Source organism: Amia ocellicauda, chromosome 1 (genome assembly GCF_036373705.1).
Source record: "Amia ocellicauda isolate fAmiCal2 chromosome 1, fAmiCal2.hap1, whole genome shotgun sequence".
Classification (NCBI taxonomy): domain Eukaryota; kingdom Metazoa; phylum Chordata; class Actinopteri; order Amiiformes; family Amiidae; genus Amia; species Amia ocellicauda.
In genome coordinates, this window is record NC_089850.1 from 42,367,097 (window position 1) to 42,386,122 (window position 19,026).

Sequence of the window (19,026 nt, forward strand, 5' to 3'; positions counted from 1 at the left end):
TGCAGACACAGCTTTTACTTACAACTTCACCAACAGATGCCCACTGTGGTCATGGTGGGATGGTGAGCCAAAGATCCCTTTGAATGTATTAACCTGCTGATGTTTGATCAGATATGTCTTGTTAACACCTTGGCAGTTGATTTATTGGAAGACACTGAATATGAACTAATCATTTCCTGGCCAAAGTCCCACCCTGTATCCCGAGTAGAGCTACTTAATGGATGAGTCATTCATGGGCCCCATCAACCAACTTTAACTTTTCATTGATTTTGAGCTCTAAGAAAAAAACATGTTATTGGTTAGAGGGAAAGAGGTAGTATTGCCTGTTTTCTCAGCTTCAAGAGAAACGGGGTGGAATGCAGTGGTGGCACTTCCATTAACCTTCAGTTTTGTGTCAGGGGACTCAGTTTTCAGTATAGTTACAGAGGAAGAAGAAGAAAAAAGAATGCCCTCACTGAAAGTAAAGATAATCTCAGAAAGTAGTGTACAAAATTATAATAACTTTGCTTTTATAATTTGGAAGCAGACAAGTTTGTTATTCTTGTTAATGTTTTGTCTTATGCAGGTTTTTCTTTCATCAAGTATATACAGCTCTGGAAAAAATTAAGAGACCACTCCAAGTTCAGAAATCAGTGTTAAGTGGTCATATTTGTTCTAGAGCTGTATAAGTGTCACAGTCCTATTCATAACCTTTAATCTTTTTTTTTCCTAGTTAGTTAGTTAGATTGCAAGTTAGTTTTCTTCTACTTCTTTTGGAAAGCATTTCCCCTTCTGCTTGTCATGGAAGAGTATCACCTGACAGCAAACACTTTGTTTTAAGTTTGAGCCACTGAGCGCTGGCTATCAGCAGGGAATAGAACTGTCCACATTCATCTTTTTATTATGTGTTCAAATACTAAGCTGAGAGACTCATTATTATTAATAATAATAATTACAAAAAATAAAAATTAATGCCTATCTCAGATAACACTTTAATTCACAGTTGAATTTCTAAATTGTATTGAATTTCACCATCTATTTCTTGGAGCAAAAGCAACTAATTTGTGATATTATTCCATTATCCTTAATGTTTTTCTTCTTCAACATGTATTAACTCCAGGTATAATGTGTTTAGCTTTCTTATGTCCTTGAATATCTGTATTACTATATACTGTAGATACTAAAGTGAAATATAATAAGAGCCAATTCTCTGACTATCCAGGTATCTTGTACACCTTGTAATTAATTTTAACCTTGAATTGTTCTTTTTTAACAGTACAAATGATACAGCTCTCACAAATGGAAGAGATCCCTTGCAAGTTCTTGAAGGAATTGTCATAGCTGTGCATTCAAATGTCCAAAATAGGTAAGCAAGATGCTTTAAATATTGCTTGATGCTACTTTTCAATAATTACTGACAAAACTAGATAGTCACAGTCAAGTGACGCCATTGGCAATCTTCCCGAAATGCAACTACAAAAACAGGAGTCACACTCCATTCTGTCACGCAACTTTAGTACTTATACATATAGCAGGAATTTGAATAGTTGTCATAGCCATTCTGTGTATGTATATACAGTGAGGTGAAAAAAGTATTTGATCCCCTGCTGATTTTGTACATTTGCCTACTGACAAAGAAATGATCAGTCTATAATGTTAATGGTAGGTGTATTTTAACAGTGAGAGACAGAATAACAACAAAAAAATCCAGAAAAACGCATTTCAAAAAAGTGATAAATTGATTTTTCATGTTAATGAGGGAAATAAGTATTTGACCCGTTCGACTTAGTACTTGGTGGCAAAACCCTTGTTGGCAATCACAGAGGTCAGACGTTTCTTGTAGTTGGCCACCAGGTTTGTACACATCTCAGGAGGGATTTTGTCCCACTCCTCTTTGCAGATCCTCTCCAAGTCATTAAGGTTTCGAGGCTGACGTTTGGCAACTCGAACCTTCAGCTCCCTCCACAGATTTTCTATGGGATTAAGGTCTGGAGACTGGCTAGGCCACTCCAGGACCTTAATGTGCTTCTTCTTGAGCCACTCCTTTGTTGCCTTGGCTGTGTGTTTTGGGTCATTGTCATGCTGGAATACCCATCCACGACCCATTTTCAATGCCCTGGCTGAGGGAAGGAGGTTCTCACCCAAGATTTGACGGTACATGGCCCCGTCCATCGTCCCTTTGATGCGGTGCAGTTGTCCTGTCCCCTTAGCAGAAAAACACCCCCAAAGCATAATGTTTCCACCTCCATGTTTGACGGTGGAGATGGTGTTCTTGGGGTCATTCCTCTTCCTCCAAACACGGCGAGTTGAGTTGATGCCAAAGAGCTCGATTTTGGTCTCATCTGACCACAACACCTTCACCCAGTTCTCCTCTGAATCATTCAGATGTTCATTGGCAAACTTCAGACGGGCCTGTACATGTGCTTTCTTGAGCAGGGGGACCTTGCGAGGGCTGCAGGATTTCAGTCCTTCACGGCGTAGTGTGTTACCAATTGTTTTCTTGGTGACTATGGTCCCAGCTGCCTTGAGATCATTAACAAGATCCTCCCGTGTAGTTCTGGGCTGATTCCTCACCTTTCTCATGATCATTGAAACTCCACGAGGTGAGATCTTGCATGGAGCCCCAGACCGAGGGAGACTGACAGTTATTTTCTGTTTCTTCCATTTGCGAATAATCGCACCAGCTGTTGTCACCTTCTCACCAAGCTGCTTGGCGATGGTCTTGTAGCCCATTCCAGCCTTGTGTAGGTCTACAATCTTGTCCCTGACATCCTTGGACAGCTCTTTGATCTTGGCCATGGTGGAGAGTTTGGAATCTGATTGATTGATTGCTTCTGTGGACAGGTGTCTTTTATACAGGTAACGAGCTGAGATTAGGAGCACTCCCTTTAAGAGAGTGCTCCTAATCTCAGCTCGTTACCTGTATAAAAGACACCTGGGAGCCAGAAATCTTGCTGATTGATAGGGGATCAAATACTTATTTCCCTCATTAACATGCAAATCAATTTATAACTTTTTTGAAATGCATTTTTCTGGATTTTTTTTGTTGTTATTCTGTCTCTCACTGTTAAAATACACCTACCATTAAAATAATAGACTGATCATTTCTCTGTCAGTGGGCAAACGTACAAAATCAGCAGGGGATCAAATACTTTTTTCCCTCACTGTATATTCCTACAATTTATAATATTTGTACATGATTATTATTATACATTTTAAGCAAAATGTTTATAATTATTGGAAGACCTCTGTATAATTATTACCAATCTATATGTATTAGACAAACGCATGCCATTATTTAATGTAAGTCAAATAACTGTACTCTTGTCAGTTCTCAGACAGTATTTGTTTCATTTGGCACTCTTTCTTGGTCACTTTCCTGGCAGATTATCATCCCAACTGTTACAATGACAGCATTTTTTTTTTTATTAGATTTAGTTTACACACAAAGTTTTAAGTTTTGTAGTGCATTTTATAAAATCTGTTGATTTAATGTAAGCTGCATAATTATTACGGGCTCTTATTTAATTATCGTGAACAACACATGATTTAATTAAAATCTGTTGTGTTTGGCAATAGGAATCGAAGAAAATTGACAGACTGAATGCTGTTTATTTGAAATGTGTTTTGATAATTCTGTTGCTCTGTCTCTGCTATGTAGGAAGTAAATCCATGTTTTCCGGCTATATGTTTAGGGGGAGTCTCGTTTCCTCTGATGACCTTCTCGCCTGGCTGCGGCCTTTCTGTGGCGACGCATCCCTTCCGGTGAAACCTCGCATCAAGGTCCTGCAGATTCTTGAGCAGGCGTTCCATCTCAGTGACCAGGACAGCAAGCTGCTAGTGTTCTTCAGGAGCCAGGCGGTGCTGAAGTCCTGCTGGCCTCATAAACAGGTACGGGAGGTGTTTAATCCTCAACACTATCTTGTTAATTCCCCTTCTGTCATGTTTAAATCTCCTCCTTTCTTGCAGTCTCTGGAATGGATGAGTGTACTTTATAATAACACGATTTTAATTTGGTGAATGTATAGCCAGCAACGTGGCTTACATTAAATGATGGATAGCATTTGATGTATACATTTAGATCGTTAATAATCATATAGATGTTTTCCAAATAATTATTTTAATTTTGCTTAAATGTATAATAAATAAAAGTTGAATGTTTTGCAGCTTTTTAGTTGACTAGAAAACAATATTAGAAGTGTGGGTGTGTGTTTGTTTTTTTTATTTATTTTTTCCATGGATGGTCTGTTTCACAAGAATGTAGTACACGGCACAATGCAATATTTGCACCATGAAGTAAAACTAATTTAAACAAATTTACTAGAAATGCAGCAGATAAGGAAAACAGAATACAAGCAGCAAGCAGGTATTAAAAAATACAATGGATCACAATGGATTAGTTTTGATGAAGAGCTGGAAAGTGGTTGATGATGATGCAATGCTGATGTTCACAGGTACAGTGATTAGTTGCACTACAATGAGACAGGAATGAAGAATGAGTTAGGAGGGTTAGGAGAAGGAACAATTGGGTGCCAGAAATGATTGTACTGCTTGTTTGTTTGTTTGATTTGTCACTTACTTACCATTCAGACAGAGAGTGCACAAGCATGCAGTGGGATTAAGCAGTTTTCTCACAACAGTTTTGCAACAGATCTTTTCATTTGTATCTGGATCAGAGCCTACCTGAGAACAAGCCTTGACCAAACCAAACCATATGTTTGTGCCTGTTCCATTACTGTATGTGCTGAATGTCGTGTCACATGCATATTGGGTCAAGGCTGCTCATTTTAATATGACAGGGTTCATTATAAAAAACCTCAGAATCAGGAAAAAAGAATAACAATAATAATTACTGTTCATTTTGTGATTTGTTGTTCTCAGCTTCAACCCTGTAGCTTCGGGTTGCAGTGGTGTCTGTGTCTCTTCATTTCATATATGCAATAAATTATAGAAACGGTGCAATGAATAGAGGGGTTGACCCTTATGGAAATTTCCCCACCAGGAAATATCTTAATCCGTCAGTGAGCATAGTGCACTATCCTTTAAAGCAGGAAGGGCTCTTGCTCGAGTCAATGTAAGCTCAAGGCAACAACTGAAAGTACGTTTTCAGCCTTCATATGTCAGTTCCAATTTTCCAGTAAACATGTCGCTCACAATAAAATCGAGGACACTGATAGAATAAACTGCGTGCTTGTTTCCTCAATCGTGTTTGTGATACGCCAGTTTAAAACTCTTAACATGAAGATACCGAGTCTGTTGGAGAGCTGGAAGTCTTATTGTAGCTCACTTTAGTTTATGGGAATTCAGTGTTTTTACATCAAACATTTTAGAATTGTTAGTGTTCTCCAATACTTACTTAATTGTATGTATGCATTTTGAGTACCCTGTAAATAGTGGTTCTAATTATGCACCATATTTCATAGAGTAGCCCGTCTCTTTTCTTAAATAAATTAACTTTAAATAAAATGTATTATATTGTTTTTCTTTTTGGTTATATATTTTGTTCTCTTTTAAATGCATCTGTGTAAGAGAATCTTCTGGCTTTCTGCCTTTAAGATTATTCTGGCTGGATAACCTAGGGGAATCGACAGTAATTAAACCTTGCAGAAATCTACAGAAAGGCTCTTGAAGAATATATTCATGTGCCTGAGCATATTTCAAATGAGAGTGCTATTGTTCCTTCACTGCTTGTCAATACAATCTCCACTCATCTCATCACATCTTATCCAGTTGGATAAAATAGGGCTTTTCTTGAATAAAATATTTCTCCAGGTCCCTAAACCAATCATCAACAGTAACCTTTACCTCTTTATCACCTAACAGCTTATGTCCCCTGAGCTGCTTTATATCCTAGAACAAATAATGGTGATTGAGTTTTTGGTCTTAGACATTCACGTAGACTAGAACATTCCTATTTCATAATTGTCCTACACTTGGCTAGCTGTGCACAGAAGATCGTTGTAGCCAAAACAGATTTAGGCTACACGTTAATTTGTGCTGTGTTTTTTTGTGTGTGAAAAAGCAATTTCTAACTGTTGAAATATTCAATACTTAATTGATATTCTGCTGATAATACATACAAATAAAAAGCTTTTGACAATGATATGCTCTATATGGAATTTTAATTTAAGTAATCAACACCTCTTCCCCAGCACAGCTATACTCTTGTGGACCTTTTTAAAAATGACCATCTGGCCAGCAAACAGGAATAAGTTTGATCATAGTCATACAAACTACACTCGATTCAGAAGTATCCATTCCAAAGAAAGTCTATGACCATTTGAGAATTCAGCTGAATCAACCTTAATAAACTATATCTATCATCTGAATATAAGCAAATTGCATTATGTTGTAGTTTAATGCAGAAATAGTGTCATTTGATGAATTGTTATTCCGTTTGTAGTTAAATTACTCTGCTCCAAATCATTAAGTAATCATTAAAATAAATGGATATAAGGTGGTTTCCTTTTTCATTAAAGACCGCTATCTGACAACATCTGTCATACTGCTTAAGAGGTGTAATGTTCCCTGTAACAAAGCAATCCAGTGTTATTATTCTAAATGCTGATTGCTTGACATAGTTCAATCCATATGCTGTAAGGTTAGCTACTCTTGAGTGTCAGATTAATATTTCACTTGGCAGCATTCTCCCACAAGTGCTTAAAAAAAATACTCAGCATATTAAATATTTTGCATTTAACATAATCACATTAGAGCCTAATTTTCCTGGAATGCGACCTCTCCACCCAGCTGAATGGGAACTTAAGTTTGAAAAAGTGCCTTTAGTTTTTCTGTTACACATAATGAATGCCCCCAATTCATTGGAGACTAGATTTGTGTGCAGTATTGGATTTTTAAGGTTAGTATTATATTTCCATCTAGATTTCATTGCCTCATTAACAGGGAGATTGTTGTTGTTGTTGTTGTTTGAAATCTTGAAATTATTAAAAGTATAAAAACGTAATATTATTATTATTGATGATGATGATGATGGTGGTAATAATAATAATAATAATAATAATAATAATAATAATAATAATAATAATAATTCCTAGCATTCCAAACCTGTCAGATACAAATTACAATTCTGATACTTCATGGTGGCTTCTTGTTTAATGCATTGTTTGATTCTTCTCTTTAACTAATGCAAACCCTCTGTCAAGAACTGTGTATTTAATTTGCACTTGCTAGGTGGGTTGAAGCGTTGATTGAGTCTGGGCCAATGCATGTATAGCCCTAGTTCTTTGATGGTGCTTTTTCTTGGACTGTATTCCAGGCCATGCATTAAAATACAAAATAAACATCAGTATGTAGCATAATCATAATTATATCAAAGCGTTTGTCACATTATAAAAAACATCAGCATTCACCTACAGGTAATATTGGAATATTTAAAATAAAAGAGGTTAATATGGACATTATAACAAGGAGTTTGCTTGTCTCCTGAGTAAAACATTTACACTGATACATGTAACCAACTGTTCTTTTTCTCAAACTGATGCTACATTTGTGCCTCCTTAATTAAATAAGAAAGTAATGCATGTCCCAGTTAGTAATGTCTGCCTGTCTTACTTATCTGCACTTGATTATTGTCATTGCGTAGTAGGTCTTTTAGTAACTTTTTTACATGTATGCCTTTATGACTTTATACCTGACTATACATTGCTCTTATTTGCAAATCCCAGCCTTTAACACGCTGCTACCAAATCCAGCCACTGTAGGTTGTGTTATTCTGTCATTCCTTTGAAACATTTGAGACTCTTAACAAGTGTGTAATCAGTCCAGGAGCAAAACATTAGGATTTTGTGAGCCAGCTTTGATTATAAATTAACCTTTAAATTCCACACAGACCACACATCAAATGACAGAAGTCGCATTGTACTACCTGAGACATGTCCGAGAAATGCAGCCTTGACTTACAAGGCCATATCTGAAGAGACTATTACCTGCTTTTATTTAATGTGAAATTGATTGCTGAAATTCCTTTTTATGAACAGCTTCTTTGTTTCCCAAAGGAAACATATCTAATGCCTAACTGTTGACCCTGTGAAAATGAAATGACCTCCATGCTCCAATTATTTCCTCTTTTTTGTTTTTAGCTAGTGAGACATACAAATTAATTTCAACGTGTTTTGTATACATGACCTCTCTGTGTTTATCTAGTCATTTCCTCAAAAGAAAATGCAAGGCTTTGTGGAGCGCATATTCAGGTTTCAGACTGCATTCCCAGGATAATAATTCACCTTGTAAAAGAGCATTAGACTCAAGGCAACATTTAGCAACATGTGCAACACTTTTTTTTTTAATATGTATCTTTTTAAAAGTAATACAATATATTCATGATAACTGATGTGCTATTAAATATAAATAGGATTATTTATTTGTTTTCTCATATGGCCCTCAAAGCCTGTAACTGTTTATAGGCATGCTGTAGTAACTGGCTTATAAGCATATCTACAGATATTAATAAAGGTGCAGAAAGGTATAGAGACAGAAATAAGTCTTGTACTAATAGTAGTGGTAGTACCACCGGCATCATTTTCCATATTACCATCAGTAATATTGGTAGTAGTATTGTCTGGATTTGTGTGGTTGTTATAATCATCGGATAATTTACTAACCAGAGACTGGTTCCCTGAAAATTCCATTGAGATAATGAGCTCTTTTTAAATATTATCTATTGGGAAAGACATGATATGTGTTGTCTGATAGTAATATCTTGTTTTACTGTTTTTTGAACTAAGATGGCTTTAATGATACTATAAAGTTCCATTACTTGGATTTGTGTGAAAGTCACACTCAGGGTCTTTTGGTAATCCTCTTAGTCAGGCTTTGCATACATCAAAGGATCCTTAATATTTAATTACGCTCTAGGTGCTATAAGTACTATTTCTACAAATCAATGTGTTGCTGGGAGGAAGGCCAGCTACTGCAAAATTTAAAAGGCTGGTACTGTATGTGGAAGCAGTCACCTATCTAACGAATAGATATGCAGCAATTCCAGTTCTATAATGATTATCTAACAGAATTAAAAATGCAGAGGTCCTCGTTTTTCAAAAGGCTTCAAAATCCTTAATTCAGATTTGAGCAGTATCCACTCGCCACTCGAGGGGGAGGCATATGTTGTTCTAATCCCCTTGATACATTTTATCTGTAAGCCTCAGGTTCTGTAATTTTCTAGTTAACTGGTGCATAAAAAATAGGGGTCAAGATGCTGACGTTTCTTTGCAAGACAAACTTTCAGCCAAGAAGGGTACTTGTTTTAAAACCATCTCTCTAGCTTTGCTATTAACCAGAAAGGCCTATTGCTACCCTTGAAGCTTAGGTATCTTTATGCTGTAGTAGAAATTAATACAGATAGTTAATGATTGGTGTATAAAGGCTTCTACAGTGGTAGGGAAAGTAATACACGTGCATTTTGTAATTGAAGAGAGATTACTTTTAAACCTGCAGAAATTCTCTTTTATACTGTTGCTGGGGTGCGGGGTAGCAGGTAGTAAGTAGCAAGACTTGATTTATGGTGTTTTCTGGCAACCTGCTGACTCTAAGTTGACAGCTTTGAAATCAATACATCAGCATTTGACTGCATTTAAGAACATTAAGGCACAATTACTCATATCACTGAACCATTCAGTGAGAAAAACACATGGAGAGCAGAATATACTTAATATAAGTAAGTCCAGCAATGAAACATGTTGGAGGACATAGCTTTGAAACTGAAGCTATCTAGACTTGATTTTCCTGAATGTTCTGAAGGCATCTAAGGCAGGAACCTTGTGGCCTCTAGGGCATCCTGTCAAGTAAGCGGAGCTATTTACTGTTAATATTGGCAGGTTTATATGAACCCTTCAACCCCTTAAAGAAGTGTTTCCCAATCTTTTCAAGCCCACTTATCGTAACATTTTGTGTGGCACATCAATCCTTCCCAGCTTCCCACCACAATATTAGACTTCAAAACAAAACTTACCTTCAGTGAAAACCCTTAGCTCTTTCCTGACCTATCTCAGTGTTTTATCTCTGAAGGTGAGGATTTGTTTGGGCCTAGCTTGAAATGTGGTGTTTCCTAGAGTGGGGGCTGTTTTCTGAGACAGAAATTATGTAGGTAACCTTCTAATGTAATACAGTCGTGTATTGCATCAAGTCTCTCTACCTGGCACTGCAATGCAGTATGACAGTTCAGAATAAAGATTTCAGATGTAATATTTAGGTTCTAGTTTTGTAAGAATTAAAGATTTCAATGTTTAACATAGCTAGGTAACCTATTGATGTAATTAAATATGTCATTTTATTTTATTTTATTCCCCCTCAGAAATGTATGTAATTTAAATAAATGAAAGGTTTATTCTTATTTATTAATTTACATATTGTTCTCATGTATGAGAATGTCTGTGGCACGCCTGTTCATGCCTGACAGCACAGCAATGTGCAATGGCATGGTTGTGAAAAGCTGCTTTTAAAGATATGCTTACAGCCTACATGAACAGAATGTGAGACCTGAGTGTGAGAAGCCTTTGGTGTAGAACAAACCTCTTATCAAGGGACCAAAACCCTTTTCTGAAGATTATGAGTGCAACTCATTTGTATTTTACAGATTCATACATCAGGAATTTTAACCTTTGTTAATATTCAACTGCTATATATTATTTAAAGTAATGTAATCATTATAGGACCCTATTTAATGGCTCAGTCAAAGGTTAAAAAAAAGATTTCTGATCTGTATTTTCTAGTCTTCCTTTACTTCACTGAACTAATTTCCAATACTGCACAGACCATACACACACACACACACACACATCCTGCTATTTTTAAAATAATGCCATGCTTTAATTAATGTAATATGCTTACTTACTATGCCAATGTCGATAACCACCAGTATGTTTTTATATTTTGCACCAGTCCATCACCAATACAATTGTTTTATTTATTTATTTATTGTTGGGGTTTTTTTTTGACAGAGGATTCCTCCTTCTATGTAATGCAAACCAAACAAGTATTCTGGTTCCCAAGCAGGCTCTTCTTATAATTTGTATTTTAGACAGGGCTTGCACTAGAGCACGTACACACACAATATAAATGCAGAGGACCCAGTGAAGTATCGTGGGGACCTTGAAATGGAATCTTAACTACAGTATGCTTTGAAGTGACAGTGCATTAAGGCCAGGAATTCTAAACCCGTACACAGTCTGCGTTTGCCAGGTTCTGTTTCCCAGCACTGTGCAGAATGGCTCTAAAGAAAATACTGTATCATTCTAGATTGAAGTAGTCTGACTGCTTCTCACAATCAAAGAATTAAAAGAAGGTCAGACGGCAAATAGATTTTTTGTATTTTCAGGTTAAAGCTGGCTGATTATGATAAATATATATATATATCAATATGATAGAATTAACTTCATATACATATACTATATCAATTCCAAATTTTGATATTTCCATTGTTTTAATTTAACATTTTAAAATGACTTTTCTGTTATATTTTCTGTTTTTTTTTTTTTATATATATATATATATATATATATATATATATATATATATATATATATATATATATTCCACTTCCAGGGATTGAAATATCTAGCATAAGGATTTGAAAGGGTCCTTGTTTAGTTGTTTATGCTTGTTTTTGTTTTTTTTCATGTGTTTGTTTGTAGATAGAATGCTCCCTTGAAATGCAGTTCTACACGACCTCTTAAGAAAAAAGCATCTGGAATTTAATGGTATAGTTCGCAGGGGATATAACTGCATGCTATGTTGTAGGTCAATGAATATTAATGTCTTCCTTTTAAGTATGTAGCAAAGGGTAGACAAGAAAGGTCCTCTGTTCCCAATCCTGCCTTGACACACACATACTAAATTAGTGTAATGCAACAAGCTTATCTTGCACCATCTTTTTCAGAGCCAATGACAGAATCTCACAGCAGGACTGTAAAATTAGCACACTGACTTGCCTGCATGGGGGGAACAGGAAATTTTATTTTCTGAGCCCCATGTTCATGCAACTTAAATTATACGTTTAAATATTGCCAACAATGTATTTAAAAAAACAAAAAAACATTATTTTGCGGTAATGTTGCTTCTTGTTGTTGCTTATTTTATATATTCCTCTGTTTCAATATGTGATAGACAGTACTGTAATTATATATTTATTGCTATCACACTCCATTCTCAGTTCTAAGACCACTACTTCTAGAAGAGCTTTTTTATAATTTATAACAGATATAACTGTTTCATCCAGACATTACATTGTGGCACAGAGTGTCTAAATGGATGCAGCAATTTTAGAGAAACTGAGACATTTTCCAGTATATTTATTGCGAACTTAAGATGTAATACATACATACATAAAATGTGTATTTTAATTTCGAACAAACAGTATTTGTTACACATTTTATTTTTGTGCTTTGAATTAACCAGTAACAGTTTTGTTAACTGAAGAGACACATTTAGGTAACAGCATAGCAGTTAACTACAAATAAAATAAAGAAGCTGTTTTTTGTCTATATTTTGTTCATAAAATAATGACACATCAGCCATACACATTTTACTTCATTTTTAAAGTAATTTAATGTATTGATGTGAATGGTTAAGTAGGGGAAACATACATAAAACCATATGATCACCTTAGTTGACTCTCAGACCCTTAAAAATGTATTTTTAATGCCAAAAGCTCTGATGTAATCTTTTCAAAGTGGATAGAGTTGATGTGTGTGTGTGTGTGTGTACATACATACATACATACATACATACATACATACATACACACATATACATACACACATACATCAGGTCTGAGTATCCAATGTGTTAGAGAAATAATGCTTTTGACCCTCTACTGATTTACCATTTTGAGGTTGGACGTTTTTTCAATCAGCCTTTGAAAGGTTTTTAAAATCAGGCTTTTTTTAAATGTATTTTATAGAAGCCCACTCCTTAAGGATTTGCTTGCATATCTTATAGGTATTTAAAGGATCAAACTGCTTATAAAAATGTTTAAGCATGGAAAATGTTTAATTGATCCATTTATGCTAATTATTAGCTAAATGAACTAAAGTAGAGCAGAGTTGAAATGAAAATTACAAAAGCAAGCAGTCATCAAGGGCTGGAGTCATGCACACCTGGTGTACGGCTTATGTGTGTGTGTGTGTGTGTGTGTGTGTGTTTGTGGCGATGCCATTGATATGCAGCAGTGCTCCACTCATATCGAGATTCCCCTTAGGAGTGCGGACAGATGGAATGTGAGTCAAAAGTGGAAACTTGGCAATCTGAATAAAGGAGACAGATTCAAATTAAATCAAACTCTTGGTTATCACCAAAGGCATTATTTAAAGTTGAAGGTTTTACTGTGTTGCTGTGTCTTATGGGCTGATAAAGATTAATGTTGATTTCCTCAGAAAATACTTTGAACATACTAAATGTAAAATAAATCTTGCTAACATTTGTATTTTGTACTTTATTTAAACTGATTCTCCTTCAAAAGCACTGTGCTCATCAACTTGGTCATTTAACTGTCATTCTACTTATTTGAACCTCACTTTCCCCTTAATTAATTTGAATATGCATTAGTCCTGCAATGGATGTCTGAGAAGCGCTGCTTTTTGCAACAAATTATTAATAAATGACAATTTCTAAAAGGCTGACATGAACTAAGATGTACAGTAAGATTGATGCAACTTTGGAATACTGAAAAATGGACAGATCCTGATTGTATTACAGTAGCAGCAGTAAAGGGCAAAAACCCACAAGCAAGTCATTTATCTTCTTAAAGGGTAAACCTGCACTAAATAAACAAAAACATAACATATCCCACCTTGCTGTTCTGAATGTATTCTGCCATTATATAACACTTGTATGCCAAATATCTGCATGACCGCAAACTGTCACTGTCCCAAATCACATTTCTGAGTGCACTCTCCAAAGCCAAAAAAGTTGACTTAAATATGTTCTGCCCGTTGCCTTTGCCTGTACCAACCCATACTGAGGAAACTACTTAAACTCCTTGTGCACGCTCACTTGTCCATGTAACCTATGTGGTTGGTTAGTTCTGTGATTTTATATGTTTTATATAGAGAGATGAGTAAAACATCGCATACTCTGAACAATAACTGACAAAGCCATTGCAGTAACCTCCTGGGACTTTTTAAATGGTCTAAAAATCAGATCTATATAGGTTGACAGAGCATTAAGAATAATTATCCAACTAACAATGAGATCAACTCAGATCAGATTCTCCATGCTTATGCAGTAGAAGCTTTTTATGAGGAAATAGGACAACTATATAGAAATGGAAGAGCAAACTTTAAAATCATCATGGGAGACTTCACTGCCAAAATTGTGAGGGGGGGGAATAAACAACATCATGAGACCTTAATAGGTAAATATGGATATGGAGACAGGAATAACTATTGCTGCTATCAGGGCACCTGGAGCTCTTTGTCAAGGCTCTTTAATGTCAATTCAGGCAGAAGCCAGCGGCGAAGATGTTGCTTCACAACACTCAGAGTGGACTGGTTGGGCAAGCGCCCCAGCTTCCTCTCCAGAAACCCAAGCTGACCGAACATGGGGATGCTTCTGAAATTTCTTGATTGTTCTGGGATGCTCTCAAACTATATTAATTTTATGACATGACAATAAGAAAAATGTATTTTAAATTTGAATGCATTTAAATTCAATTTAATCCTTGTGTTTAGGTCTTGGATTTGCTTTGCTGCCCTATATTTTTCTTTTTCTATGTCATGTAATATTAGTCATAATGTCGAAATGTTGTATTAAAACTTATTTAATCATCTCTCTTTGCATTAATTGTTCAAAATTATGTATGCACTTGAAGTAGGCTATTTTTCTGATTTAATTTTAGATTCATTGCAAGGCTTCAATGAGAGAAGAAAATAAAAAAAATCTTACCAGCTACCTGCACTCAGGAATGGACTTATGTAATTTAAACATTGGGAACAAATGTGTGGTCACATATATAGGTCAGTGTCTCACATTTCAAAATTATCTGCTTGGATGTCCATTTATAAATCCGGTTAATGAGAAATGGCGTTACTTTTACTAGCTATATGCTATACTAAGATCCCTAAGATCCAGGGTCAGTAATAATCAGTTAGGAATATATTTTTAAAACATGATTACAGTGTAGTAAAATGTTAATTACAGAAGGATACGTTCTGTTTTACTTTTGTATCGAGGCTTTGTACATTCAAATGTTGTTAGAACTGCAGAAGAAGTATGTCCGTTATCATTTAATGACTTGAAATAGGAAAAATAGAAATAAAAGATTTGTATAATGTAGTCTTTTGTTAGCCAAAAATGCTAAAGGCAACCAAAAAAATAGGTCATTGCTTCTCAAAGTTTCAAATTTGTTTTTAATCTTTTTAATTATTATTATTTCTTCATATTATCTAGTGTTTGTATCAAGTTCTTTGGACAAACTCTGCTAAGCCAGACTCTGCTATAATTTACATATCCTTAGGGGTGTGCAAGCCCTGTGGCTGTTACGTGGAAAAAATGCTGCAAGTCTCCCTCTTTTTTATGCTTAATGTGTTCCCCCCAAAAAAATAAAAATAAAAAAATGATCATAAATATACACTAACAGGTGATGCTCTTAGTTCTTTGTGATTCTGCTCTTGATGTAGTAATTTTTCTTGTGTAATAGATTAATGCATTTGGTATGTATAGGCCGTGGAAAGTTATTTTGTTTGAGGAGTCCACTAAATCAATTTAAATTATGTATTTATATACCTTATTAATATCAGTTATTTACTTTAGTTTTTGCTGTGCATCATTTTGTGTCAAAATAATCACTCAGTTAAAATTTCTCTTGATCTTGCTATTTGCCCTTTAACAGCTGTTCCATCAAATGTATCTTCTATGTGTTAAGTATAAAGTTTTTTTTGCTTCCCCAACAAATCCCACTTTTTAGGACATGTTATCAGCAGCTGTGTTTTCTGGGAGGCCTGCTTGGCATTTTCACATTTTTTGCATAAACAACAATCATGCAACACACATTATTATATGCACTACTACTGTATGGTGAAATAAACAAGATGAACATCTATAAGTTAGGGTATCTATGACTGTCTATTTTTTGTGTAATGTTTGAATTTCTAATCCAATCATAACAGCCTGCCAGGGCATTTCTGGCCTCCATTATAGATGTTGCTTTGTTTATATTTTATGGTCTACGATGGACAATGAAAACCATACATTTGTATTGGTGTTGCACATGAGTAAATTTAAAAATGAGAAGCTTGCAAAAACACCCAAAATATAAGTGCTACATCAGCTACTTCCGCGACACAATTTGCTTGTGGGTAGGGCTGCTGTTTAGTGGGAGCTGCTTGATACTTGTTTTTATAATTATTTTCCTTGAATCTGGAAAAGGTCTTGTGAAGGTTGCTAAACTATACTTTTGGCCTGCTGTTAGTCTCCATGATTGGGACCCTCGTTTATAATTAGCATGATGCTGTTGGCATCTTCGTTTAATTACAAGAGTACTACACATTTGCATGCTTATTATAAAGCTTCCTAAGTTGTGCAGTGAAGATGCTTTTCATCTTTTGTTTTACATATGTCTCTCCACAGTGGCCGGTAAAGCCTGTGAGTGTGATAAAGATTAAACATTCATAATATTAATTAGCTGTCCCTTCAGTTAAACAAGATTGTCAATTAAATGGTACAAATCATTTAATGTTAGCACTGTTTATAAAAATGAGCTGATCAGAATACTGATTGTTACACATAACAGTGGAAAAGTGTACACATTATTTGTCAGGTAGACTTTTCCTGAGGTTATTTTAAGATATGCTCACAATGTGATAAAAGTATGTTGCTCTGCCTTTGACACAGGTGACAGGTTTACTTTTCTCTATAGAAATCAACAGTTTCATGAACTGTTAAATTGCTGAACGGTGCCAGAGCAATTAATTACATTTTGATGGTAAAAGAACTGCAGAGACCAGTTTGACAAACCGTTTTGAAATCTAAAGCCATTTAGCATTATCACAGTTATTTATGGTAATATTGCCAGCTGGGAGTTTTCTCTCTTTTTTTTCATTTCACAAATGTAAAATTAAAAATGTGCTGCTGATTAAATGAAAAATCAGCACAAATTTAGACACGCATAATATGCATAAAATAAAACTTAAAAAAATGTAGCATATGATTGCATACATCTCAAACAGATGGAACTATCGTTTTCAAATTGTCTTTTTTGTTTGTTCATTAAATTTGAAAGGTTTTAGCACTGCTGCCTCACAGCTCCATGGTCCCGGGTTCGAGTCCCATCTCGGGGGGGGGGGGGGGGGGCCTGTCTCTGTGGAGCTTGCATGTTCTCTCCGTGTCCGCATGGGTTTCCTCCGGGCCCTCCGGCTTCCTCCTACCGTCCAAAGACATGCGGGTTAGGTTGATTGGTCTCTCTAAATTGCCATGTATATGTGTGTGTTGCCCAGCGATGGCCTGGAGTCCCATCCTGGGTGTATTCCTGCCTTGCGCCCTATGCCTGCCGGGATCGGCTCCAGCTTCCCCGCGACCCTCACCAGGATAAGTGGTTTCAAAGATAGATGGATGGATAGATAGTAGTACTAGGCAGCTTAGAGGCTTAGACTTACCAAATAGTGAAATGGACTGAATTGCCTTTTTTAATTCTAACTTTGTATGTATGTATATATGTAAGTTTTTTTTTTCTTTTAGGTGTTTGTTTTATCTGAGAAATTACAGGTGTCGTCTTTAGAAATTAGCTAGGAACATGATGCAACTCCTCTAGCAAACTGGATATATTCCTTGTGGCAGCCATTTATCTATGTGTAATTTTAAAGATGGAGCACTTCTCCTGTCAAGTCAAGTCATAAAACCATGAATATGATAGCTTACAATAATTTATACATATAAATGAAAAAGGAAAAAAAAAAGTTTCTTAATTTCTGTAGAAAGTACACAATTTGCTAACTGTTCCCCAAAGAACATGTTCAAAATTGTCTGTAAAATGGCCTTGTTTTGGTCATACATTGTCGGAATTCTTTTTTATTTATTTAATTTGCTTATGAGGCATGAGAAGTGGTACAAATAAATAGTCATATCTCATCTCCAGATCTAAAAGACTGCATATCTTTTCATCAAAGAGGGACCAGACTGTGATCTGACTCAGTGGGGAGAAAATTTAAAACAGCTTCATTATTATTATGCTTGTTGCATCCTGCTGTTTACCATCTGATTTTTTTTTCTTCTCCTTCTTCTTTTCCTCTTCCTCTTTCCTTCTTCTTCATCATGTTGGCATTATCTTATTTCAAATTACATTAGTCATACCCTACTGATTAAATGTGGAATTTATGTGAAAATAACACAAGTATTCAGAACAATCCTAATTTAAGTAGCTTTTTCCCCAAGAGGACTAACATTCTGTAACAGCTTGTCTTTACCATTTAAAGTGTTTTAATCATAGCATCCTGGTCTAAGAAGAGTAATATATCACCAGGTATTTCTTGTGGTGGTCTTTCTGGGAGAAATTGTGATAATAATAATACGATTAATTTAGCAATAACTTAATCTATGTAATACTTTATCATTAGACCATACAGTGGGGGGAAAAAGTATTTGATCCCCTGCTGATTTTGTACGTTTGCCCACTGACAAAGAAATGACCAGTCTATAATTTTAATGGTAGATGTATTTTAACAGTGAGAGACAGAATAACATCAAAAAATCCAGAAAAATGCATTTCAAAAAAGTTGCATGTTAATGAGGGAAATAAGTATTTGACCCCTTCGACTTAGTACTTGGTGGCAAAACCCTTGTTGGCAATCACAGAGGTCAGACATTTCTTGTAGTTGGCCACCAGGTTTGCACACATCTCAGGAGGGATTTTGTCCCACTCCTCTTTGCAGATCCTCTCCAAGTCATTAAGGTTGCGAGGCTGACGTTTGGCAACTTGAACCTTCAGCTCCCTCCACAGATTTTCTATGGGATTAAGGTCTGGACACTGGCTAGGCCACTCCAGGACCTTAATGTGCTTCTTCTTGAGCCACTCCTTTGTTGCCTTGGCTGTGTGTTTTG

General features: G+C 35.7%; 1 protein-coding gene across 1 annotated transcript in view; it reads left to right on the plus strand.

Moving 5' to 3' along the window:
* Positions 1–19,026, plus strand: part of nbas (NBAS subunit of NRZ tethering complex) — a 198,510-nt gene that overhangs the window by 146,485 nt on the left and 32,999 nt on the right. The window contains exons 47-48 of the mRNA XM_066705652.1: positions 1,256–1,345; positions 3,675–3,870. Coding sequence (XP_066561749.1) covers positions 1,256–1,345; positions 3,675–3,870 — 286 coding nt within the window. The remainder of the gene's footprint in view (positions 1–1,255; positions 1,346–3,674; positions 3,871–19,026) is intronic.